Source organism: Aythya ferina (genome assembly GCF_964211825.1).
Source record: "Aythya ferina genome assembly, chromosome: 4".
Taxonomy (NCBI): Eukaryota; Metazoa; Chordata; class Aves; order Anseriformes; family Anatidae; genus Aythya; species Aythya ferina.
This window is the reverse complement of record NC_140300.1, coordinates 69,846,104-69,871,264: the sequence shown is the minus strand read 5'-3', so window position 1 is coordinate 69,871,264 and position 25,161 is coordinate 69,846,104. Positions and strand designations below refer to the sequence as shown.

At 50.7% G+C, this 25,161-nt stretch overlaps 2 protein-coding genes and 1 long non-coding RNA gene across 9 annotated transcripts; all 3 read left to right on the top strand.

The window, feature by feature from the left end:
* LOC311436872 (uncharacterized protein) lies at positions 1-10,914 on the top strand. 5 transcript variants are annotated; one of them, XR_014693136.1, is made up of 7 exons: positions 1-659; positions 801-884; positions 1,672-1,761; positions 2,891-2,983; positions 7,229-7,342; positions 10,025-10,344; positions 10,438-10,914. XR_014693136.1 is itself a non-coding variant. In XM_084519417.1 (5 exons), the coding sequence occupies exons 1-5, from the start codon at positions 511-513 to the stop codon at positions 3,142-3,144; spliced, it is 477 nt and encodes a 158-aa protein (XP_084375543.1). In that variant the 5' UTR covers positions 1-510; the 3' UTR covers positions 3,145-3,681. The 5 variants fall into 5 exon arrangements, 1 of the variants encoding a protein (XP_084375543.1); XR_014693137.1 differs by lacking the exon at positions 10,025-10,344 and adding an exon at positions 1,280-1,492 and having other exon boundaries at positions 2,981-3,777; XR_014693138.1 differs by lacking the exon at positions 10,025-10,344 and adding an exon at positions 1,280-1,492 and having other exon boundaries at positions 12-659.
* A 2,981-nt stretch (positions 10,915-13,895) lies between these two features.
* Positions 13,896-16,129, top strand: LOC311436875. Of its 3 annotated transcripts, none has more exons than XR_014693141.1 (4): positions 13,896-14,210; positions 14,289-14,419; positions 14,870-14,961; positions 15,955-16,129. It is a non-coding gene; the product is annotated as an uncharacterized lncRNA (long non-coding RNA). The 3 variants fall into 3 exon arrangements; XR_014693142.1 differs by having other exon boundaries at positions 14,862-14,961; XR_014693143.1 differs by lacking the exon at positions 15,955-16,129 and adding an exon at positions 15,215-15,335.
* A 6,589-nt stretch (positions 16,130-22,718) lies between these two features.
* On the top strand, positions 22,719-24,914 carry H2AZ1 (H2A.Z variant histone 1). The gene is made up of 5 exons (XM_084519410.1): positions 22,719-22,902; positions 23,268-23,345; positions 23,725-23,838; positions 24,252-24,381; positions 24,499-24,914. The coding sequence occupies exons 1-5, from the start codon at positions 22,900-22,902 to the stop codon at positions 24,558-24,560; spliced, it is 387 nt and encodes a 128-aa protein (XP_084375536.1). The 5' UTR covers positions 22,719-22,899; the 3' UTR covers positions 24,561-24,914.
* The last annotated feature ends 247 nt before the right edge of the window (positions 24,915-25,161 follow it).

Sequence of the window (25,161 nt, the reverse complement as noted above, 5' to 3'; positions counted from 1 at the left end):
CATGACCTGCAGTGGCTTGATTTACTAAGACAAAGATCAAATATTTCAATATAATTAATTGTAATTAGCACTCAGTGGCTTTAGGAGTTCATTTCCAGCCCCAGTGATCAATCAGCAGTCACTGGGACTCAGCGGGGCTGCCACAAGACGTCCTTTGAAGCCTTTCCAAGCGACAGCTCCAATCCCTTGCACAGACCGTACAGTAATGGCCTTCTCTTTTCAGTGCGGGCGATACGCTTTGTTTGAAGGAGCTCCTCTGCCATGCTTTTTGTGGGATTTTTCATGGAAAAACCCTCCGCAGCACATTCAGGGAGGAAGCCTACAGGCGCTGTCTTTCACGGTGAAATTTCTGGAGGGTGGCTGGGAATTTTTTCGTCCTTTTTTCACATCCCTCTGTGGGTTGCATGCCGACACAGGTGAACTGCAGATCTCACTGCCAACAGCTGAAAACACGTGGTGGTTGGTGCTTCCAGCAGCTCAGAAAGGAGCTCCGTTTGGTGATGGAGGCCCATGAGGTGGTGGAGGAGGTCCAGAGAAGTAGCCCAGTACTTCATCCCCACAGCCTTGCCTGTGGTTGCCCCAGGGAGCCTGGCTAAAGATAAGTTGGTTGGACTACAAGGGGGACCCAAGCAAGAAAGTTCTGTGTGGCCGACAGAGAAGTATCTACTAGGAATGGTTAAAGTAGAATGAGACTCTTTTAAGGCCCTCTGATTGTAGGCAATAGTGGGTTGATTGGTCTGCAAGACTGTTATGTCTCAGATCTCTTCTTTTTTTTTTTTTTTTTTTCCAATTCTACATAGGAGCTTGAAGTATTTCTATGGAGTCTACATCAGCTCGGAAACCATGCAAAATCTGCAGTATGCACCAGATCAGAGACAACTTCTGTGAGTACACTTGCAGAGAAACGTGTGTAAAAGGCTCTTTGGGCAGTAACCAAAATTGTATTATTTTTCTGTAAAGCCTATATTGCTTTTTCATACACAAAGCCTAGTGTTTGGAAAACTCATCTTCCCTAAATTGCTTTCTGTGAACGCAGGTATCATACAGTGTTTTATGCAGCGCTGGGCAAAATATATTTTTAAGGATCAGGTCACTATGGTAACCACTTCTTATCTCAGAATCAAAAAGCAGTTATGATTGTAATTAAAAAAAAATGTATGCTGTCTACCAAGAATTACTCTGAATTATAATTCATTTTCTGTCACATATTGGAGTTATTTTTATTGCTCCCAAAGGCATCGATTTTTATTATAATTCAGCAATGCAACCCTTTATACAGATAGACTATACCCTGCTTCGAGCAGACCGCCAGAAATCATGGTCAAAGGCTTCAGCCTCGGAAATATTTCAGCAAAACACCAGGAACACTTTGTGTCCTTACGAAGGGGAAACTGTGAGAAAAATACAGCCTCCCTGAAAGCTCATGCTTCATTGCGAGTGGCCGCATGTCCCAAGACCAGTGATGATGAGTTACAGACGTGAAAACTATGAAGTAAGAGCTCCCGCCTAGTTATTGATGTCTCCTGTTGCTGGCAGCTGGTGGAGAATTTCCTTCAGCTTGCTCAGAAGAGTTCTCCTTTTAAAAAAAAAAAAAAAAAAAACAGAGAGAAAAAAGAAAAAAATAATTAAAAAGATACATGAAGAAACCCCTTTTCTGCTTTTCTTCCTCAGGCATTTGTGCCCTTCACTTCTGTTCCCAGCACCAGGGCCACGTGTGGAAGTCTTGGTGAAATCGCTGCGGCTGCCTTTAAGAGCCATAAAGTAAGTAACACAAGCATCGTGCTCCAAATGGTCCCGAAGGAGCTGCCTGGGAGTTCAAAAGTGCGTCTTGAATTCGACAGGAGCAAAACTGGGCTCGTGAGTAGGTGACCTGCTCCAGCTGGCTCTCGCAGGGCTCAGCCCCACGCTGCTTTGTGGAGGAGAAAATTACATTTTTTTATTAGATTATTTTAACCATTTTCAAATAGCACCAGGGTGGCCCCATGGCTTCCTCCCCAGTTTGGGTCTGCTCGTGGCTGGGAAGCCAAGAGATTGTTAGCGGGATCTCTGGCACTCACCCCAGTATTTCATTTTTTTGGACTACAACCTATTCATCCTTCAGCTAATATGCTACAGAGCAAATATCTGCTACGTTTTATGTAAGCAGTAATAGAATTGTTTGCCTAAATTGTTTTCTTTTTTTTTTTTTTTTTTTTTTTTTTCCCCTTTCCAAGAGGGAGGCAGAACAAATGTTTATCTTCCCCAGACCTGTAGCTTTAGACGCTTTTTTTTGGTCTCATTTCTCCATGATACAGTCAAGCGTCCCCACAGATGACCAAGCACTTTCCCTTAGAAATGGATTTAATGCTTGGTGACTGCAATTCCTCTAGAAGCACACCCTGGAAAGCCTTTTTAGTGCCTAAAGTGTGGGATTTACTCATCCTGGTGTGGGGAAGCGTGACGGGGCAGCCTCCCGATTAGGAGTAATCAGTCAGGTTAATGAGCCAGGGTCTAATCCTTTGTATTCTTCTGGAGCTGCTCCAGCACCCCAAACGATGTGAGGTGAATGGGAGGTTTGAATGAACTAAGGCCCCCCTTTCTCCTTCTTCTTCCTCCATCTCTTCATCTTCCTTTTCCCACCCCTCCTCCTCTGCACCAGGCCCTTGCTTCATGGAGAGAGCAGAGGAGTTTCAACTCCCCCCTAAATCCCTGATGCCCTAAATCCCTCCCAGAGCTGGCAGTGGCAGGGAAAGGTTTGGGAGTGGTGATGGGAGAGGGTGGGGAGGACCTGCACAGGTGGGCAATGAGGGTGGCAGGGTATAAGGAGCCGTGGCTGCAGGGTGGTGGTGATGCTTGCTGTGTGCTTTATCTTCATGGGTTTTGTGTGTTTATTTTTTCTCTGTTAAAATAGCTTCCTTCCACCAGAGCAGAAAGCGACTGTTTCTATTTCCCTGTATTGCAGCAGTGCTTCTGCAAAGTTTTGGGTGTTTTTTCCCTCCAGCAGGTAAGATGAAACCATACGCTTCATCTAGGCAGGATTAACCCACTCTTAACTGCTCCGGAAGGTCTGTCTGTGTGAAGGGAGCGATGTGCTTTCCTTTTAGTAACCCAGAAGAGCACAAAGACCTCCTCACCAACACCATGGCTTCCTCGGGTGGACACTGAGAGAAGAGGAATACTTCACAGTGGCTATAATGTAGTTGAGTGGCAAATGACTTCATTAAGCCAGCAGTGATAATTAGTTTAATCAGCTGAAGTGCGGCTCAGCACAGCACACTTCAGAGGTGCGTGGCGTGGCAGGGGCTGCTGCTGCTGCCTGGGAAATCATCCTCGGCCCGATGCGTCTTCAGGCAGGGGGCCAAGCAGGGGGTCTTCCTGCTCCTCCCGTTATCTTTGCAATTAATTTCCTGCTTTAATTAATTCCCTGATGCCACTCGGTGAGGCCAGGCTGAGCTTCTGGGAAGAAATTGCAGCTTAGCTGTGATTCAAGCTACAGGAAAATGTCCCATTCACCCCAAAACACCAGTGACTTCTCTGCCTGAAATCCCACCGTGCTGTGAGCCCATCCCAGGCACCTGGTGTCCCCGAGCCCCACCAGAGAGTAGCATGGGTCTGTGGTTGCCTTTCTCTTGATGGGGGAAAAAATACAGAATAACAAACACTGTTCTTCTCTTACTTCTTTTGGGACCAGACCCAAAGGAAATGTGCCACAACTAAAGGGGTCCACTCACGTTGATGGTCAGATCTTTATGAAAACTGCTTTAGTACCGGATGTCACAACTGCATTAACATGTCAATGTAAGTTTTTTGACCTCTTGCACCTATCCTGTTTGTCTTCTATTTTTTTAAATTTATATTTATTTTTATTTCACTTCTTGTTTGTAAAGGATGGAGGGTGTGTACAATGCAACCCTCAGGTTTGCAGCACCTCCCTAGCACCCAAGTCTGTCTTGCTGGGATCTGGCTGTTGTAACCTGCCTTGGGTTTTGTACCTGTGATGGTTTTAATGTCCGTCATCGCCTTCATCGCCTTCTAGTCTGGCAGTGCTTGTGGAGGTCAGTTTCCAGCACCACCATGGGAGGCTGGCCTCCTCTGCTGCCCTTTTGTCTTTCTAGATCCATGACAGCAATCGCTTGCTGTTGTAGCACTACCCCTAAACAGACAATTTTATAGAATGAAAGGGGCTTGTCTGTGTCGAGGGTAAGGATCCTATTTTTGTCTTTCGTTGTACGGAGCCTGCTGTGAAATGCTCCTCACCATGAAGGCCGCGCATTGTGGTCCCAGCCAGTGGGGATCTCAACTCCTCCCTTCGTGAACCGCTTGGTGAGCAGTGGAGATGAGATGTGCTGCAGATGAGGGCAGAAATGTGCCTCAGCACCACAGCCTCAAAACAGGAGGGATGGCCGGGCTGCTTTCATGAAGGAAAAGCTGGATGTCAAGCGAGTGTAACTCCCTTTGCTCTTGAGCAAACTCACCTGGCAGTGCCTGTGCCACCTCACCCCAAAGAGCCCACCATTCTGGGCGGCCTGCTCCTTCTTGGAGCCACCGCAGTAGGTGATCCACAGCAAATTCTTCTACTCAGAGACAGGACGCCCCAAGGCAGCTGCACCAGGCCCACATGGTGTCACACAGACTGGATGGAGCCCAGGGACCTCCCTTTTGCCCGCCACCCCCTCTCCTTCAGCGGGAGCCTTGTGCAGTACGGTGGCTCCAGCCATCCTCACGCTAAGCCCTGAGGAGCGCTTGTGACTGATAATTATTCAAGATTAGAGGCTACAGCAATCAGAGTGATGCTGAGCTTACAAGAGCCTACTTCAGCTTGAAGTACGCTGACGTGCCTAGTGCTGGAGAGCAGAAAACAGCGTGAAGGGCCCAGCCTCGCTTCGCAACACGAGGAGCAAATCCTGCTGCTGGAGCTGGCTACTGCGATAATCAGGCCATCCATCTGTTTTCTCAGCCTTGAATTCATTTCCTCATCCTCTGGAGAGGGTAGGATGTGATCATCTTTGCCCGTGAGACCTCAGAAAGAAAATGACCTCACGGAAATGGAAGGGATTCACTCACACGACAGAAATAGCGTGTTGCTAAGGTAGGACCAGAGCTCCCTCCAACCCATCTGTTCTCCTCCAGCGAACAGAACAAATAAAAACCCTCCTGGAGCTCCAGATCCACTGCTTGCATCCTCTACCTATGGCTCTGAAGCTAAGTATATATCCTTAAGAGCTTCTGTGTGCAGGAGGGCCTGCCCTGCAGCCTGCTGGTGGAGTAGCTCAGGAGGCTGGGGCGTCACACTGCTTGGACTTCACACAACAGCCTCCTGCCATGCCACTGCTTTGTGGAGCAAGCTGGTTAATGGAGTCAGGGGAGGGGAACCAGGCTGAAAGAGGTGGTCAGGAGATCCAGGCAATGAAGTGTCGTATCAGCAAAGTCTTTTAAACAGGAGCCCTCGTGGATGAGAATGGAGGTGTGGAAGCCCTGGATGCAAATGCCTCCAGCAGATGTTGCATGTGAGCTGATTACTTGCCCTGAAAGGCAAACACCTGAAAGAAACAGCCTTTCGTGGTTCCCTGGATAAGTTCAATTTTCCATCCCTGTAAATCCACCCTGTGAATAAAAATGAGGCAGAAATCCTGTGAGGCCATGAGCTTCGTGGTAGAGCTGGCCAAGGAGAAGCAATGCTCACACAAAGCAGGGACAAACCAGTCCCACCTCCCTGCTGCTCCAATCAAGTGCTGTGACATGGGATCCCACGTTGATAGGCTTCATCTTTTCTTTATTTTAACCCTGCCCTTCCTTCAGAGGATCACAAACATGGAAGAAGAAGGTTTTCCAGAGCTCAGGACAAAACTGTTGAAAAATAACAGTTGTATTGCTGACCACAAGGGCTTCCTGTGTAATGGAAACCTCTGCTCCAGAAACCCACTGGGCATCTTCTTTGCAATAAAAGAACAACCCCACCCATCACCAGAGCCATGTCGTGAAAATAGTTTCAGGAAGCTTCTCTCTGCTGGGCTCCCCGCGCCTTGTAAGAAGGGAAATGTGTGCGCTTTTTTTTTTTTTCCCCCTCTAAGATGTGAGCTGTATGACGGCTGTGGCTGCTGTTTTGTGAACAGGCTGCGGGCATCCCACCTGAGCACAGCTGGAGGTGCTCTGCAGACCAAAGATCCCAAGTCAGTCACTCGTCCTGCTTTATAAAGTAATTTAATACGAAGTAATTCAGGCAGGAACTCAAGTCCTTTGCTGAATTGGGGCTTCGGGGTAGAACGTGCTGGATTTTTTTTTCTTGTGATAAAATCCCACTTATCTTAAGCGGGTATTTATAAGAGCTTGGGCAAAACTGCTGACATGTTGCTTGGAAGTCTTTCACAAAGATCTCATTGGTGATAACCTGGACACCAGCATGCGGGCGTTTGGGGGAAAAAAAGAGCATAAACCAGTGCTGTGTGGGTGAGTTAAATCGGAGAGGGAGAAATCATCCAGTTTAGCTATTTTTAGGCAGACAACTGTGCAGATGTGAGACACAAATAGAGGAGAGCCGGGTGAGAGCCAGCCACGGTGGAGACCTTGATGGCCAGCTATTCATTTCAGAAGAAAATTGGCAGTGAAAGGGATCTGGTCATCATTAAGCTCTGGCAGCATTTGCTCTAATCCTGTTGAGCTGACTTCTTGCTGCCACTCAATTAAATGGCTGCTTTACGGGGAGCAGCAGATGCACCAGGTGGAGGCGGCTGTCCCACTGTTGGGTTTTCTTTTGAACACCAAGATTGGTTTTCAGTAGCACCCAGGCACTAACCTCTTGCTAAATAACAGATTAATTCTGGACCCATCTTGGGTCTTCAGCAGATCTCATGGCAATCAACTTCTCAGTTAAACTCCATGCAGTGCAGAGATAAAAAAAAAAATAATAATAAATATATATAATATGCTTGCAGATTGGCAGCCTGATTATTTCATTGCATGCTCCTCACTTCAACAAGAGTCACCGACTGACTGCTTCAGGCAATAGGTGAAGATTATCTTTTTAAATACAAGCAATGAAGTTGCAACTGTTTATGTCTCTACCTATTTTTGGAGGAGACTTGGATGGTGTATGTGTATGTTAATGCCTCTCGTTAACCCCGTATCAAAAGGCAAACATAGTAAAGCTATGGACAAAAGTGGTAGTTTAATCACTTTTTCCCTGAGTTTCTGTTTTCCTGTGCCTGGATTTTTCATGGGGTCTCAACCAATTTTGTTCTCCATCTCACAGTGCTCTTTTGAAATGATTAAAAGAAACTTGAGAAGTATGAGAAATGTGGCTGTTCCCATCTTTACACCACTAAGATGCAACGTTGGCTCTACAGCACTTGAAAGCGATGTGTTGGTAAGTCACGTCTATGGTTGTGGTGTCAATGGGGCTGGAAAAGCAGGGATGGAAGGTGGGTCAGCAGCTAGATGTGAGTGCCTGGGCACCAGTCACAGCCATTCTGGATCTCTGTGTTTGTCTCTGCCTTTAAAATAAATTAAATATCTCTTTATTGTGGCTGGCAAGCAGCCAAGGATGGCTCAGCTGCGATGCTCCCCAGGATGAGCTGTGCGCGCTGCGTGTGGATGGTTTTGCTCAATAACCCCTAGGCAGAGGAAGACAAAATTGCCAAAGCCTGGAAAAATGGGACTTGTTATCCGTAAGACCCCTGAGCTAAAACATTGTCTTTGCTCAGCAGAGGAGACTCATTGCTTTAAAGCAGGATCTCCTCAGCCCTAGGCGCCACGAGGGAGGACGGGATGGCCTCTTGTCGGCGGTGACGGGTTACTTTTTGCCACGGGATTACTTTGTTGGGAGGCTCAACCCTCAGCAGAGGTTGAGTGTGTGTGTATCCGGGAGGCAATAACGCTGTGCTGATGTTCTCCCACGCCGCCAGCCCCCGGTGCAGTGAGGTGTTACAGGCAGCATTCATCTTCCCTGAATCACTGACAACACGTCCTCGTGCCGGGAGCCGTCTCTCTCTGTATTTCTTCAGTATGACCAAAGAAATTTCAGTCATACTCCATGAGATACTGCTCTAGCTTCCCCCAAATCTACCACTAACCTTCATAACAGAATCCCATGTGGATGGACCTGTAAAACATTCCCCACGTTGGAAGCTTCCCATTAAACCTTTCCCACGTTTCCTTCGTACTGCACACGTTGCATCTCCTTGGTGCTCTGCTGGCCAGTGAAAACCGTGGGGCTTCAGCTAGATTGCAGTAGAGGGAGAGGAGCAGGATCAGATGCGTTCGGGTAATGACTTGTATATGCATTAAATATTTTCCTGATTATGGTTTTGGATAATTGGGGGAAATTTCAAAGTAATTAGAAGCCACTAAAGGGACATGATGTTGTTTCATGTAGTAAGCTCTGATTAACTGAAGTGTGGAAAATCTGCGCTGAAGGAAACAGCCGAAAACTTAGGGGATGTCTTTCATACTGAGCGGGCCATTACAGCACTCACACAACCAGAGGTCATCTGGAAGAAAACCTCAGTGCTGGAGACCCTGCTGTCACCCTTGGGAAGTCACTGCTAGGGCTGCAATTCACCCCCGGTCCTCCACGTCTGGTTTTTGTCTTAGTCCTGCTGCCACCAGCTTGATTTTTGTCACGTCCCTGAGGCTTGCGGAGGTCTTCCCTTGGGTTTGTGCGTTGCCCTGACTCCTTCAGGGAGATGCCAGCTGCTGCCCTGGGTCTGCATCCACACGTTGGCTGAGTAGCTGCTGGCATCGTCCCTGGATTTGTTTAGGGGATGTGTGGATGTGGCACTTATGGACGTGGTTTAGTGGTGGACTGGGGGATCTTAAGGGTCTTTTCCAACCTGATTCTACGGGTCTAGGTGTCAGCGCTGTCCCCAGAGCCGCCGCCTTGCTCCCTGAATGTTGGAGGTGAGATCCAAATGACCCCAAACCGAATTTATCCCCAAGCTGTGCTGGCAGTATGAACTGCTGTGCTGCTGATCACCACGTGCCTTTTTAGCTGTGCCTGTTCCTAAGGCTTCCAGCTGCGGTCACCCATTTTCCCTGTCCCTGTGCCCAAAGCAAACCACAGAAATCTCCCAGAGAGAGTCTGGACCCAGACCATCCCAAAAGCACTGGGGTTTTCCCTGAAAACCCTGAAGACCAAGCTGAAATAAGTAGCTCTGTGCAGAACACTAACAAAGCATAAACACGGCGCTCACCTCGTGTCTGTCTCACGTTAAGCATTTCTTAAATACTACAGGTACAATATCGTATTCTTTTTCCCCCTTTTTAATCCACTGGGGAAGGGACGTGGCTTATCACACGAGATAATCTGCGAGCTGAATATAGAGCTGTCAGGCGCAGCACGTGGAGGTGGCAGCCCTTTAGGGTGCTGTGATGGTTACGTTGGATACCTGCATCAAGCAGCATTCATTTCAGCCTCAGAAAGCCAAATCCACCTCATCTCCCCTCCCTAGGGGGCTCCGTAATTCAAAGCATTGATATGCAGCAGTGGGATACGTGGCAAAAGGGTTTTCCTGACATTGTGCTGTAGGTAAAATTAACTCCCTGCATGACCCGAATCACCCTGGCATGATACCCAGCGGTGTGAAGCTGTTTCTAAGGCTTTTTTTTTTTTTTTTTTGAAGGGTTTTTGCAGGCTCCGTGCCCTCCATAAGATGCTGATCCTGTAGGATCCTCGTGGGATGCCCTGCGCAGACCAGCTTGGCTTTGCATCTCCTGCCAGCCCAACCCCACAGCATCCCAGCCCTTCCCAGCACCTGCTGGAGGTCCTGGGGGAAAATTACAGCAGGAGGAAAGCCCCGGTGCCAGCTCCCATCGCCTCGCACCTCTCGTGGTCCCCAGCCCTGCCCCGTGCCCTTGGCAAGGCACGGTGGCTTCTGCTGGGCTCTGTGTCACTGCGTCCCTGCTGCTTCTTGCCTCTGGTATCAACAGAGCCTGCCTGGCGGGTGGGTGGGTGTGAGATTTATGTTGCAAGGAAATTCAGGGAAGCTTGAGAGTTTCTTTTTATTTGTTTCTTTTTTTTTTTTTCTTTTTTTTCCTTTTTCCTACAAAGCTTTTGAAAGTCCGCTGGGGACCCCTAATGTTTGCCTGCCGCAGAAGCACGCGCCTCCGAGCTGAAGCTGCAGGAGCCTCTTTGGGTATCCCTGGGTTCGGTTGTTTTGGGATTTCCAAGGTCCTGGAATGCTTTGGGGTGCAGAAATCTTCGTGCTGCCCACGTAAAGTGTGGGAATCCCTTGTGCCCTGAGCCATGACAGCAGAAACATGTAACGTGTCCAGCAGGAAAGTCAGTCAGCAGAAGGAAAATAGCGCTACCCTAGCAAGACATCGTCCATTCAAGCGAGCAACCATTAAAGGGGAAAATACATTCATAAAGTGGGTGGTATGGCAACAGGAATTATGGTCCTTGTCAAAGCCAGTGGGAGGAATAACCCTATCAGAGTTGTTTTGTGTTGTGTTTTTTTTAAGGCCGCTCCGCAGCCCCGAGATCAGCTTTATTTTCAGCTCTCTGAGTGCCACCTCATCCAAAAATGCTGCTGTCATCTTTCCCAGACCAGAAGCATCATTGTTGCCTCCCACCCTCAATGCTACAGAGGAACCAAACCCATCCGAAGCGTCACACAGAGCAACACTGTGGTTGCAACGGGGATAAATTGCCCTTCTCTCTTTCCAGCCTCCAGCCCCAAAGCCAAGTAAATCAGCAAAACCTGGGCTTTAAGTGGCTTCTAACGTACTGAAAGTCAATTAGAGTGATTAAAATGGAGCTGCTAACCACAGGTCTTCATCACCGATGCCGTGCTCAACATCTATTCTGTGTGGTTTGCAAGTAAAAGTGCATGGAGAGGAAAGGATTTTTTTTTAAAGCAGCCAAATTGCCTCTAATTAGCAACACAACTGTAGTCAAAACATAATGTGAGGATAATAAATTGATATTTGCATAATGGAGACACTACCCAAATGTACTTCAAATAAGCTGAATTGGATTATAATTAGAGCTGCGTTTTGGGAAAGAAAATCCTCCTAATTGCCTCCGTACCGACAGCATCAAGGAGGAGAGGGCTGCAGGCACAGGGCATGGCCCCGAAACAGCACGGCAGGGCTGGGGGCCTGCGGGAGTGGCTCCAAAAGGCAAGGCAGCCTGCCTCTTTCCCTTTTTTCCTTTTTTTTTGTCCTATGTTGGGAAACACTCCCAAAGCAGCTGCTGATGCTGGGAAAACCCCAGGAAGCTCCTGGCTTATTTTCTACAGCCAAAGCAGCAGAGCTGAGCTGCGGGGCGCGAGGCGTCGCATGCCTCAGCAAATGAGGATGAGTTGAGGAGCCTGTGACTGGGCGGGTAGCAGCAGCAAAGCATCCTCCTCCCCCAGCACTGTGCTTCGTGTGGTTGTGCTGACAGAAAACCTGGGGGAAGGCGTGTGGGAAAACAAGCTGGGTGGGAGAAACTTGTGTCTCTGGGGAGACCGTGCGGGGATAACAGTGCAAGCACTACTTCTGTGCCTCGCGTGGAGCTTGTGGATGAGGGGAAGCATTGGTGCTGCACCAAGTTGCCACAGCCTTCTACCAGCTTTAGTCAATCAGCAGTTACTTGTCTCTGTTGGTATGTGTGCACGTTGGCTCTTATTTCCCAACCATTCAGTTTAATTACGTTCCCCCCAAACTGGTGCGGTGATGGCGAGCTTGTTAAGGAAAGGCAGCTACGCAGTGAGGGCATTATTTATATTTGCTATGAAGCCACAGTTATTTCTATTACAAATGACACCACGCGCGTGTGTCCTGCTGATTTATGATGGCAAAGATAAGCTGTGATCATTCTTTGCAGCACACGAAATACACACGGCACATCTGCACCTACACGCTCAGGTCAGCATCTGGATCCAGCTTAACAGAGCAGACGAGTTGGTGCAAGATGTGATTACCAGCTGGCAATTAATTATTGGTAAAGGTGCAGAAGAAGGCAAAGCTGGAAGAACATTTGTGCAGGCATTCAGGGCAGGTTTCGGCTCTTGAGGATGTTCTCCAAAAGCTCCTGAGCTTCTTGGAGCCCGTGGGCTGCAGCCACACTGAGGAGTTTCTCCACTTCCCTGAAGGACATGAAATCTTCGTTTAAAAAAAAAAAAAAAAAATCTAGAAAAAGGTCTGGTTGGTTCCTATCTGACTTTAATTTACCCAGATTTTTATTAGAGGACCATGACTACTCGATCTGAAAGAATCTGTGATGCCAACTCTAATATTCAGAAAACAATCTGGTTTTCTTTTTGCTTTTCCCTGTGGTCTGGGCATGCGTGTTTGGGGTTTGGTGATTCTCCCAGCCTAATTAAACTGAAGCAGAAATGATTTGGAGGTCTTACATACACCTTATAAAACTGAAAAATGGAGTCTGCCTGTCTCGGGAGGAATGGGGCCCTCCTCTGCAGTGGAAAGGGGCAGGAGCAGCTGGGGTTACCCTTCCTCCAGCGCCGCCGTCATGTTTCGGAGAGCTCCCAGCGCCAGGTTGAAGGAGGAGTGAGGGTGGCCCTGTCCTGCTGCCTGCCTGAAGAAGGAGAGGGGGCAAGGAAGGCATAAAGGAAAATACAAAACAAAAACTTAATTCAACTATTTCCCCCGTGCACCTGAGGTCTCGATCTCAAGATATTTTTTTGGCTTCCCCCTGGCTTAAAATAAGAGGACGGGGAAGGCAGAGTGAAGTGTCTTGACCCCAGGCGAGACTCAGGGAGGGCTGGGCACGCACCGTGGTGCAGCACACCTCTCCCCACAAAAATATCACCAGTTCTTTTTCCTCCTCCCACACCCCGACAGGCTTTCCCAGAAAAGAGCCAGGCACCGTGTCAGGAGTTGTTTGGTTTTTTTTTGCACCTCACCTGAACCAGTGCATGGCCAGGTCCTCGCTTTTCGCCACTCCAGCTCCTGAGAGGGAAACAAAGCAGCAGAGTCGGGGCGAGGATGTAAAATACGATGCCCAAAGGCCGGGGTGCAGAGCCACGTTTGTGTTCCCTGTGCACAAATATCCTCTGGCAGGGAAGATTTACCTTGCAGATACCTCTGCCCCACGATGTGCTGGGCATGGGGGTACCCCAGGCGAGCGTATGCCTGAGCCACGTGGAAATGGAAGCCCTGGTAGCACAGCACCATGTACAGCAGCAGCAGGGCGGCCGTAGCCACAGCCACCAGCTGCAAAAGAGGAGGTGTGAGGAGAGAAAGGAGCTGACAACCAGCTGCAGCGAACGCTGCACCCCAGCTGTGAAGCCTCCCGAAGCTGTTCCCCGAAGAGGAATGGGCGGAGAGCTTCATGGACCCGCAGAAAATCAAAGCAACCTTTGATGCAGAGCCGCTTCCAGCACCCATTGCAGCCAGCAGGAAAGGCTCCGCTGGCTCCAGGTGGGTCCCAAGTCAAGATCAGTTTGTTTTCCAGCAACCCTCTTGAAGTAAAGAAGTAAAAAATAAAAAAATCATAAGCTGGGCACAAGACACTGGCCATTGAAACTAACATCAGAGGCAAGAGCTCCTTGAATTTTTGGGGGCAAGCCTGCACCAAAAGGCACCACAACGATGCTGGTCGCTGCTCAGACCTCATCCGTGAGTTACAATGCTGCAAGTCACAGGAAGACTGAACTTCAGGAACTTATCTCAGCATCTAAGCCAGGAACCGAAGCAAGCCTTTGTCCTGGCCCCCTCCTGCATGACCTGGACAAATCTATTTTTTTTCTTTGTGTATTATTTCTTGTTAGGTGGTGGCAGTGCTTTTCTTCTCCATTGTCTCACTCTGAAAGCCCCCCAAGCTCTGCCCGTGTTGCAAAATCTTCTGCAAGCCCTTGGTTGTGCTCCCCATGCCCGTGAGCACAAAGCCCTGGGTGCTTTGCAGAGGCTGCACTGATGCTGCCAGACTCAGCACTGCCTCCCTGAGCCCCTCGCTTACCTCCCAGGTGCTCCACGCCACGCTGGGGGGCTCCCCACCTCGCGGGGAAGGATTTTCCTCACGGGAGCCAGCGCTGCCCCTTCCCACCCGTCGCCGCCGTGCCGGGGGCTCGGTGTCCCCCATGGCTCCCCGCTGCTGAGGCTCTGAGAGCTGCAGGTCCCCATGGTCGCCTTCTCCCAGCTTTGCTCCTGATTTATGGTGGTCGCAGCCCAGCTGCTAGGCTGAGATAAGAGGGATCATGGAAAAGGCAACCATCCTCCGCCAGCACCCTTTGAAACTGCTACCATTCAACCCCGTGCTGGATGCTCCTCCGCCTTCAGACTGCGCCAGGGTGGGTAAACAGCTAAATCTGACAAAGTTGAGGAAGAAATTAAAAGTAAAATGTTTGCTTTTCCTGCTTTTCCCACAGGAAGGCAAGTGCTTCGCGAGGATGCTACTCAGAGCCACAGATGTTGAGCGGTTTGTTAGCTCAGTTGTTTGGGCTCCACAGGGTCCTGTCGGGCTTTGAGTGAGTGAAATAAGATGCGGGCCCACCCCCAGGTGAGAAAATCAGAAAGGGTGCAGCGAGGTATAACCAGGGAATTATTTACATTTATATAATATATGTAAAATATATAATTAACAACCCCTGCTCTCCCCCAAAGTTCGATGGGATGGGATTATTCTTATTTTTCTAAGCTGGAAAAGGGCTTACATGCTAAAGGCGGGCATTTTCTAGCTGTGTAGTCGTGCCTTTATTCATCTGCAGTGACTCCACCTAGTGAATTTCAGACGGTAAATCATGTTTTGCCTTCACAGCTCAGCACACGGCTGCTTTTAACACCAGGTACTGCCTCCTGCCTCTTACCTTTTCTGCTCTGGAGCCCTAGCCAAGGACCTTCAGAGTGGCAAAGTAGATGATACCCATCCCATGCAAAGGGCTGACCTTGCCTGGTTGCCTAAGAGTAGAAAAATTAGGAGTTTTTTTTTCTTTTCTTTCCAGTTTTACAGCAAGGGGAGTGCCATGCTGTGGTTTTGAAGGCAGTGATGACTCAGCCTAAAACCCTTACCGAAGAGGAAACCCTTCATCCGTCTGCATGGAGGTAAAGTTCTCATTTCTGGTGTTGTGCTGCCATCGTGGGGCCGACCTCATTTGCTTGGTCACGGCCACACTACAGTCTGAGGCCCGTCTTCATGCTCCTCATCCTCTTGATCAAAATGCAAAGCATTTTCAGGGTATGTGAAGCGAATGGGACATGGACAGTCATATTGTAGGGTCAGCTGCTTCTAAAGCAAACCCTGAGGAGAAGGACCTAGGCTGCAGTGTCCTTATGCTCATTTACCCTTTTTTTAAAGCTACAATTATTGGAATTTAAAGTTAAAGATGAAAAACAACAGCAACAACAACCTCAAGGAGTCATTCTGCTTGGGAATGAACCAATCTGTAGCTGAAGATCCCAAATTTTGGCAAAAGTAAGCTCCTGAGTTACTGTTACCATTGCTCATAAAGGAATATCTGCAGTAGATTCACCCTGACACCTGAATCAATGAAATTATACTTTTCTCTGCACAGTCAGGTCCTGGTGCTTGCAGTTCTTCATTGCAGGTGACTGCAGTGACACATGGGAAGGTGTTATTACTTGCACATTAATTCATGGCACGTTATCAGTGAGGGGCATGCTTGTGCTATAAGCCAGATGTGGTCGTGGTTCTCATGCCTGCAGTGAGCTTGAGCTGCTTCTCTGCAAAAATCAGCCTTCAGCACAAGGAAAAAGTAAATTGGGTTGTTGATGCAGCAGCCAGTGCTGGCTGTAGTAGCTGCCTCCTACCAGCACAGAAGAGTTGGATCACTTCTCTTTGCCATGGCTTTGGCAAGGAAAGGACAAGGGGCAGGTGGCGTTTCTATTTCCCCTTTCATCTACAGCAAACAAGTTTTGAAGAACGACTTCCATCTCGCACAAATGAGCATTTTGATTGAAAACCTGGAGCCAGCCACGTTCAGGAAAACACAATTTTCCCCGCGTTTCTTTTTCACTTGAAGGGTTTTGCTAATCATGTGGTTTCTCTTTTCCTCCTTGCTGTGTCGGTGTGGTTAGGGCTGGAAGCACTTAAATGCCCCATTTCAGTTGAAAGGTGGATGCTGAGTGCTGGAAGGAGAATAAGGTGGCTGTGACTGGAAGGAATTAATAGGACAACATCACTGTTCGGGAGACCTGGTGCCTAGACTGAGTCCCAGGGAGACAAGAAAGGAAAGAATAATAATGGATTGCGCCGAAACCCGTATGTGAATATTGTGTTTGTCCCTTCTAATTTGTTTTCCTAAGGTTTGCTACGCTTTGTGCCAAATGAAGAAACATACAATTGTTGAAAGAATGGTAGATGAAGGCTATGAAACCAAAATAAGCCGTGCCCCTAGCACATTGCCAGTTCAAAGCAAACACATCGACCTCGCCACCTCAGACAGAGTCCAGGCACTGCCTTGGAGTGTCCCTGTCTGATTAGCCTCAAGGAGTTTTTCCGATTCACTTTGTTAGGAAAAGAAACGGGTATAACCCAACTGATACAACTGGCACGAGTCTATTTAATCAAAGCGTCCCCTAGGCACCGGCAACATGGGGCAGATGGGATTCCCCCTCCCTGTTCGCCAGCTTGAAGGTGGTTGAGTGCGTGCTCACACGTGGCTTTAGAGCACAACACCAAACAGTGTGAATGCTCCTCACCTCAGTTACCCTGCTGGATGGAGCTCAGGTGGAGGTAGCAAGGGGGACCGAGGCGTGCAGCAGGAAGGCCTTCCTTGCAGGGCAATGGGTAGGAGGTGGGCAAGGACGTGTAGCTGGCATGGTCCCTGACAGGCTCTGGTTTCATTTTGCCTCCACAACCTCCCTTCACAGCTGGCTAAACAAGAAGGAGATAAAAATCTATTCAGACCAGCCATTCCGGCACAATTAATAGCAGCCAGAAGGGTGTACAAGAAGCAGGACCGTAGCTATAAGGGGAGCTCGAGTCTCTCCGATAATCAGCACGCACACGTTGCCTGCAGGTCTATTACGGAGACGTGTGAAGCTGTTTCCAGATACCAGATCATCAAACGTATCTGTTAAACCCAGCAATTGTCCCCATTCATCACCACGCATGGCACCACAGAGCAGGTGATCCTCCTCAACCCAGGCACGGCAGCCAGCAGGGAGACCTGAGGGAGACTGCCCTTTCAGGTGCAGTTGCGGGCAGCTGTGCTGCTTCTTAGTCCATTTTAAATGCTAATTAACTCTGTTAACAAGGTCATAGACTTGTGATGTATCCAGACAACACCACATTCACAGCCTGGTGGTCAGTGAGGGGTGGGAAGCGGTCCCTGCTTTACAGGATGAGTCCATCCAAGTTGCCTAAACGTGCCTTACGGGCTCCTGTCCTTTACTGCGCTGGACATGCTACACAACAGGATAAAGAAACCCTTCCCTTGTGCCCTGGTGTGCCACAGCTAGGTGGTATATTCTGCGACTGCGCGCACTGCTGCCAGGGGGTCATCTCTGTCCCTCTGGTGGTCGTGAAGATGAAGGCCGTAGTCTTCCTCGGCGTTGTGGTTCAACTTCTGGATTTATTTGGTCATGTTGGCCCAGCGTGAGACAGGAAGGCAGGATGTTGATAAGTTTAGCAGCTTATCAGGAGATGGTTCCATGAGCTTTGCAGCAGGGTCTTTGAACAAAAGAGGCAACTGAGGTGCAGAAGGAGAGAAGGGGAGGGGGCTCTTTTTTTTGTTACATTAAGCAAAGGAATTTTCATAGTGTCTAGCCAAGCATTATACAGCTCCTTCCTTCAGCAGGGAGCTTTCCCAACTCCCGCTCCTCCAACGGGACTCCTTGTTTTTATAATACAAAAGGCAACGAACAAACATTTATTGTGGCATCCAGCACCTTCCCCATCATTCCCAGCCCCCCGGCGACTGTTTTGGTTGGGATCCAACCACCACTCTAGACCCTGCCTGGTCATCCCATCCCCACCATGGTGGGTTTGGTGTGCTGGGTCTGCCTGGGATGGACTCAACCTTCCCCACAGCAGCCCCTACAGCACTGTGCTCTGTACTCGTAGCTAGAACTGACTTGATACTGCACCCATGTGTTTTGTCTACTGCCGAGCACAGCGCCAGGACTCCCGCAGCACCCTCCCTCTGCCACCCCCCAAGCCCCAAATCCAGTCGGCTGGCCGTGGGCAAGAGGTGGGGAGGGGGCATTGCCGGGACAGCTGACCCCAAAAGACCAAAGGAGAGTCCATATGGTGACGTCACACTCAGCAGTAAAAGCTGTGGAAGGGGAGGGAGAAGGGGGGAGACAAAAGAGACACAGATTCTTTGGTTAAGACTCTTTATTTTTGTTTTGTTTCGTCCACTTCTGCTGCAGAACCTCATCATCATCGCTATCCTGCAGGAGATCGCATAGCTCTGGAGGCATGTTTGTCACCGGCTCGTCGTCTGAAACTTCTTGTACAAAATTAGAGGGGATAAATCCCCGTTTGCCATGCGGCAGCTCTCCCACAAACCAGCCGTCCTCATCCATGTCTCCAATTACATAGACGTATTCTCCTGCAGTCAGAGGAAGCTCTGCTTCGGGGTGCTCGTTAGGACCCTCGAAAGGATTGTAGCTATAGAGAGCTATAAATCTTCGAAGTTTTGGCAATTCTTGTTCCAGGGACGGCAGTTCGAAGGACACATGCTCTGCTCCTGAGTCTCCGGTCTCACCCACAGGGCCCTCGTCTGAAAGAAGGCTGCAACCAGGACTGTCGTGTGCGGCATCCGACGTCGAGGTACTTGTGTGGGATGCCAACACTTCGGTTGCCTTCTCAGAAGCATCACAGCAGTCTTCATGGTTGCAGAGGTCATGGCACTGCTCTGCAGAGGCCTGTGCTGTGGGAGGAGACGTCACCTGGAGTAGTTCTGAGGTGATACGGTTGGATTTTTTTCTTTTTTCTTGCTCAAGTTGCTGAGAGAGCAGCTCACATCGTTGATTTTGCTGCTGACACTGCTTCTCTAATTCTCTCAGCTGCGCCTGAGCCACTTGCATGTCTTCCTCATGTGTCCTTCTTTGCTCTGCCCAAGCCCTCTGGAAATGCTCAACTTCCTCTGCTTTGTTCTGCAGCAGTCGCTTTGTTTCCTCAAGGTCTTCCTCCTGTCGTTGCCTTTCTTCTGCCAGTTGACGCATGGCATTCAGTTCACAGCCCAGATCTTTCAGTTGTGTTTGAAGACGTTTGACCTCTCCAATGGCAGAATTTCGCTGCTCTGTCACTTGCACGAGTTTCGCCTTCAGAGCAGCGTTTTCGGATTGGACCTCCTCTATCCAATCCTTCTGCCCGCGGAGCTGAGAAGTTTCTTCTGCGCGTCTGGCATTTTCATTTGTCATCTCTGCTAGACGCGCTTTCAGGTCCTCGTACCTTTTCCGCAGTCTTGAGCGTTCCTGATCCAGGTTCATGTGAGGCGTAAGTTTTTTCCCAGCCTCGCTTTCCAATTGCCCCCTCTGCTGCTGGTCGACCCGCTCTGTCTTTGCAACCTCTTTCAGTTGCCTGGCTTTTTCTTGCAGAAGCTTGGTAAGGAGGCCTAGCGTACAGGTGTTCTTCTGGAGCCACTCCACCTCCTCCGTCACTTCCAGAGAGCTTTCTTCCATCAGGCAGCGGGTCTCCTGCTGAAGGGCACTGCATTGCCTCCGCAGGTCCTGCACAGCACGCTGCAGCTGAACTTTCAGCTCCAGGAGCTGGCTGTCTCCGCTGCCAGGTGGACAGGCCTCTTCTTGTGCTGAGACCTGCACACCCACGTCTGCGACAGAGCGCCCGCTGCTCTTCCCATCTCCCTGGAGGCAAGCGTCTTTTAAGCTGGAGGGGGTTGTCTGCTGCCCTCCTCCACCAGCAGCACCAGATGCACCGGGGCACTTTGAAATGCAGGGCCCGGTGGCTTCTACGCCCAGTAGAGTCTGCAGGCGGTGCCAGGCCATGGCCTCGTCCCCTTTGTGGGAGGCAGGCGACCCACCCTTACCCTGCTCCAGGATGTACTGCAGGAAGAGCCTCCTCTGCGCTTGCAGTTCATTTTGGAGGCTCAGGATCTGGGTGGCCTGCTTGCTATCCGCCCGCCCGCTAAGCTGCCTGTGGACCTCCTGCAGCTTGCCGCGGACCTCGCTGCTTCCTCTCCAGCCTCTCCTTACCACCTCCTCAGCCAGCTGCCGCTGCAGCTCCCGTGCCTGGCGGATGGAGTCGTCCCGCTGCTGCTGGAGCAGCTCGTGCGCCTGGCACCGCTCGGCGTCCTTCTCGCGCAGCAGTTGACGGATCTCCGCCGCCCGCTGCCTCTGGCTCTGCTCCTTGAGCCGCTGCAGCTCCCGCACCCGCTCCTGCTCCCATTTGGAGCGGAGCTTCTCAGCCAGAAGCTGCCGCTCCCGCTCTGCCCGCTTCTTTATCTCATGGGCTTCATCAGCAAAGCGGCGCTGCAGCTCCTGGGTCTGGAGACGCTCGGCCTCCAGCTGGGCCCGCAGTTCCTCCAGCTCCTGCCCGTGCTCCTTCTGCTGCACAGGGCTGCTGGGGCGTCGCGCTGGGCCCCGACGGGATGAGGAGTGACCAGACACCATGGGTCCCTGGCCAACACCACCCCGGGTCATCGTTGAAGGAATTACGAATTGGTGAACGGTCACCAAACGCTGCCAGCAAAAGCTACCAGCAATCGCACGGCCTGGGCCTGAGAGGGACAGCAGGCTCTGAGCCCTCAGCAAACACCAGCACCGCACAGCAGCAGAGGCAATCTCTACTGCTGGCCCCGCGGGCGCGAGCGCGGCCTTATATACTGTGCCCTGGTTGTGACACCATAAAGGAGGGATGACGCCATATGACCTCATATGGCGTGTGCTGGCCCCAAATACACCCCGACAGCCTCAGCACAAGGGGTGCAGAGGAGGGAGGTGAGGGGTTGGGAACCAGCACAGAGCCCCCGCACAGGTGCACAACGAGAATTTATTGCCAATTTATTCCTAAAAAAATGCATTTCCAGTGCACATCCTTTCACCTTACTCTGTTTAACGTGAAAAAAAGCAGCCATCCAATTTTTTATTATTTTCTCCCCTTTCTCAAAAGCACCCTCTCCTGGGTTGCCCCACACGATGATGTCTTCAACATACATCCACGGGTCCTGAGGGAACCGGTGGACTTGCTAAGCCACTGTCCCTCATACCTGTGAAGTTGTGGAAGTACGTTTAAGGAGTTCCCACTGACTGGAGCATTATTTATAAGTTGCCCCCTTAATTAATTTTCAGAGAGCATTGTATTAACCATAGAAAGGAATTTATTGAGTAAGCCAACAGCAAGCAAAACAGCGCTGGGCGGCCGGGGAGTCTCGGCTCCACCACCCCCTTTTTATATCTTGGTAATTCCGGGATTACGCAGCACATCCTGGGATATTCTGCGACTGTGCGCACTGCTGCCAGAGGGTCGTCTCTGTCCCTCTGGTGGTCGTGAAGATGAAGGCCGTAGTCTTCCTCGGCGTTGTGGTTCAACTTCTGGTTTTATTTGGTCATGTTGGCCCAGCGTGAGACAGGAAGGCAGGATGTTGATAAGTTTAGCAGCTTATCAGGAGATGGTTACATGAGCTTTGCAGCAGGGTCTTTGAACAAAAGAGGCAACTGAGGTGCAGAAGGAGAGAAGGGGAGGGGGCTCTCTTTTTTGTTACATGAAGCAAAGGAATTTTCATAGTGTTTGGCAAGCATTATACAGCTCCTTACTTCAGCAGGGAGCTTTCGCAACTCCCGCTCCTCCAACGGGACTCCTTGTTTTTATACTACAAAAGACAACGAACAAACATTTATTGTGTATGACACCTAACCCTACATATACTGCATTCAATACACAGACACCTCAGCATTAGCTTCATAGCTACGTGCCCTGCTCTTTGGTGCGTGCTGAACGGGGCTGTGCTTGCTGCAAGGCCAGAGCAAAGCAGAACCTTGGGTGTTTTGCTGATGTCCTCAGGCTGTAAGGGACACGGGGGCTGAGAGCACACGGCCACGTGAGAGGCCTGTGTCGGGGATCATCTCCGGCTGGTAGGAGACGGACTCTTTCATCTGCTTTGTAGCACTTTCCTGGACAGAAAATGGAGAAAATCGGCTTTCTCCTCACATCTCTGTTGCCAGAGGGCCGTGTGACCGGGAACATGGCTTCCCTCGTACCTAAGTGCCTAATAGGTACCTCAAGGGAGGCTGTAGCGAGGTGGGGGTTGGTCTGTTCTCCCACGTGCCTGGTGACAGGACGAGGGGGAATGGGCTTAAATTGAGCCAGGGGAGTTTTAGGTTGGATGTTAGGAAGAACTTCTTCACTGAAAGGGTTGTGAGGCACTGGAACAGGCTGCCCAGGGAAGTGGTGGAGTCACCATCCCTGGAAGTCTTCAAAAGACGTTTAGATGTAGAGCTTAGGGATATGGTTTAGCGGGGACTGCTAGCGTTAGGTCAGGGGTTGGACTGGGTGATCTTGAGGTGTTTCCAACCTAGAAAATTCCATGGTTCTGTGAGATTCTGAGGGAAAGGAACGAGACCTCGACCAACTCCCGCAACCTTCTGTAAAACCTGGATTTTATTTTTATTTTTATTTTCATATTTATTTTTATTTTCCAACTCAAAACCAACTCCTGCTGACAGAGAGCACCGCCAGCTCCGAGCAGCGTGACACAAACCCGCAGCGCCAAACCCCCCCCACCCCCTCAGGCGATGGCGGGCGCCTGTCCCTTTAAGCGGGGGGCGGGGCCTGAGCCGCAGCGCCGCAGAGCGCCGCAGAGCGCGGCCGGCCCCGCCCCGCGCCGCCATTGGCTGTCGCTAGGGGATCGCCCCGCCCCCGAGCGCTGCGATTGGCCGGCGGCCGGGCCGGGGTTCCCGGATGCGGGCGGCCGGGCGGTTATAAAGGGCCGGGGGAAGGCGGGAGCGGGCGCAGTTTGAATCGCGGCGGGTCGGGGCCGGTCGGTGCTGCGGGCCGGGCTCCTCGTCCTCTTTCTCCTTCTCTTCCTCCGACAGCACCCGCGCTGCTGCTCCGCCATGGTGAGGGGACGGGGAGGTGATGGTGGGGATGGGGCGGGGAGCTGGGTGTACGTGCGGCGGCGCCGCCGGCCCATGGCGGCGGCTGAGGGGCTGAGGGGAGGCGGCCGTTGGCGGGCGGCGCGGGCCGTTACCTGCCGGTAGGCGGCAAACGAGGGGGGGGGTGTGGAGGGGGAGGGGGAGCCGCATGCGCAGTGGCGACACCGGGGAGAGGGAGGGGCGGCCGCGCATGCGCTGTGGGGCCGGCCGCGGCCGCTGGATGTGGAGGGCAGTGCGCAGGCGCAACGCGGAGGGGAGGGGGGGGAGGAGGGGGGCGCATGCGCGGTGCAGCGCCGCGGCCGCCCTCAGGAGTCTGGTGTCGTCGTCAGGCTGGAGGCAAAGCCGGGAAGGACTCCGGGAAGACCAAGACCAAAGCCGTGTCCCGCTCGCAGCGTGCTGGGCTGCAGGTGAGGAGCCGGGGCGGGGTGGGCAGGGCGTGGAGAAGCGGGGTGGGCCTCGTGTCTGCCCGCTTGTGATGTTTTAAAGGTCTGTAGGGTGCACGGGGTGGTGTCAGGAGCCCGCACCCGCTGGTTTTGTAGGGCTGGTGTGTGGCAGCACGGCCTTGCTGCTGGCACAGAGCGGGGCATCTAGCTAAGAACACTAAGCAAAGCATCGAAATTGTTATGTCCAATGATGCATGTCTCATGTTACAACTCAAATCCCTTCAGTCATATGTCTCTTACTAGGGCTCTGCTGCCCAGCATCTGTTTCAGAGCACTATATTTCTTATATTTCTTCTGTTATCCCTGCAGTCACAGCCTGCTCATGTTTCTGTTACTTTTCCAGTTCCCTGTAGGCCGCATCCACAGGCACCTGAAGTCTAGGACTACCAGCCATGGGCGTGTGGGAGCCACAGCTGCTGTGTATAGCGCTGCCATCCTGGAGTACTTGACAGCTGAGGTAAAGCACCTGCCAGGGGTGCGTGCACGCTGCTCAGGTCCAAAATGGCACAGTGACCACAGCCTCCCGTCTCTGGCAAATTTGGACAGGGGTGTGAACTCTTCACTCGCTTTGTGCCAATTTTAGCTGTGTGCTTCCTCGGGGAGTTGCCAAGTATGCATGGAATTTCTGGCTTGGCATTTTCTGTGGATCAAATAGCTGCGATTTACAGCTGGGGTGGGAGTGTGAAGGACTTGATAAAACGTGTAGCTGCGGCACCTTGTGTCTGCTGTAAAATATTTTGTTCCTGGGGAGAACTAAAGCCACACCTTGAAAGGAGGAGCCCTTAAAGATGCATCCTGTGCTGTCACTGACATGTTCAGGCCATGCAGTTGGTCTCACTTGATTTGTGTTGATTTGATTCTCATCTGAAGGTTCTTGAGCTGGCAGGAAATGCATCCAAAGACCTGAAGGTGAAGCGTATCACTCCCCGCCACCTGCAGCTCGCGATTAGAGGAGACGAGGAGTTGGACTCCCTCATTAAGGCAACGATTGCTGGTGGTGGTACGTAACCTGCCTGTGGCACGGCCTCTACAAGGTGTGGAGGTGGCTGTTCGTGAAGTGTGAAAACGAGCAAAACAGTTGAAAAGAAATAATATCTTAACTGTTGCTCTCCCGTAGGTGTAATACCGCATATCCACAAATCTCTGATTGGGAAGAAAGGACAACAGAAAACTGTCTAAAGGCTGCGAGGATCCCTTGTTATCTCAGGACTCTAAGTACTTCTTGTCCAGTGTTGGTGGTTCCAGTGGACTGTATCTGTGAAACACAATTTTGCCTTTTTGTAACTTTAAGAAGCTGAAGCTCGCCTGAGCTTTCTAACAAACCAAATTTCTGCATTGAAGTCTTAACCGTATTTAAGTGTTACCATGGCTTCAGAGAAGCTATTGTATTTGCGGTGGGTTTTTTTGAGTGAGCTGGCTGTTTTTAGATTGGTTCGGCGAGGTAAATGGAATTCGGCGGAGTAAATGTTTTGGTTTTGTACAGACTTTTCATCCACTAGAGTGGAAAAATGTTCAATAAATGTTATATGAGTACCGGCCGTGTCCTGTCCAGTAAGTGAAAGAGGGTTGGTTTGTACAAAGCATGTGTGGGAGACAGCATCCTTGGGGAGTGAGTGTGCTTAGGAAATGGAAATATTACTAGGAAAAAGGGTGAAGCTGAAGGGATGGATGTCAGTAATTAGGGGGTGTCAGCCAGTTTTTAGGGGAAATCCTGCTCTTTTTTGCCACTTTTTGTAAAAAGCCATGAAGCCATCCCTAAAACCACACCTCCTGCAGCAGC

Coding starts and splice junctions, on each gene's coding strand:
- LOC311436872 (XM_084519417.1), top strand. CDS start 511: ATGAGGTGGTGGAGGAGGTCCAGAGAAGTAGCCCAGTACTTCATCCCC. Junction 885..1,671: donor CCAGATCAGAGACAACTTCT/GTGAGTACACTT, acceptor TTTCTTCCTCAG/GCATTTGTGCCCTTCACTTC. Junction 1,762..2,890: donor CTGCCTTTAAGAGCCATAAA/GTAAGTAACACA, acceptor CTGTTAAAATAG/CTTCCTTCCACCAGAGCAGA.
- H2AZ1 (XM_084519410.1), top strand. Junction 23,346..23,724: donor CGCAGCGTGCTGGGCTGCAG/GTGAGGAGCCGG, acceptor TTACTTTTCCAG/TTCCCTGTAGGCCGCATCCA. Junction 24,382..24,498: donor GGCAACGATTGCTGGTGGTG/GTACGTAACCTG, acceptor GCTCTCCCGTAG/GTGTAATACCGCATATCCAC.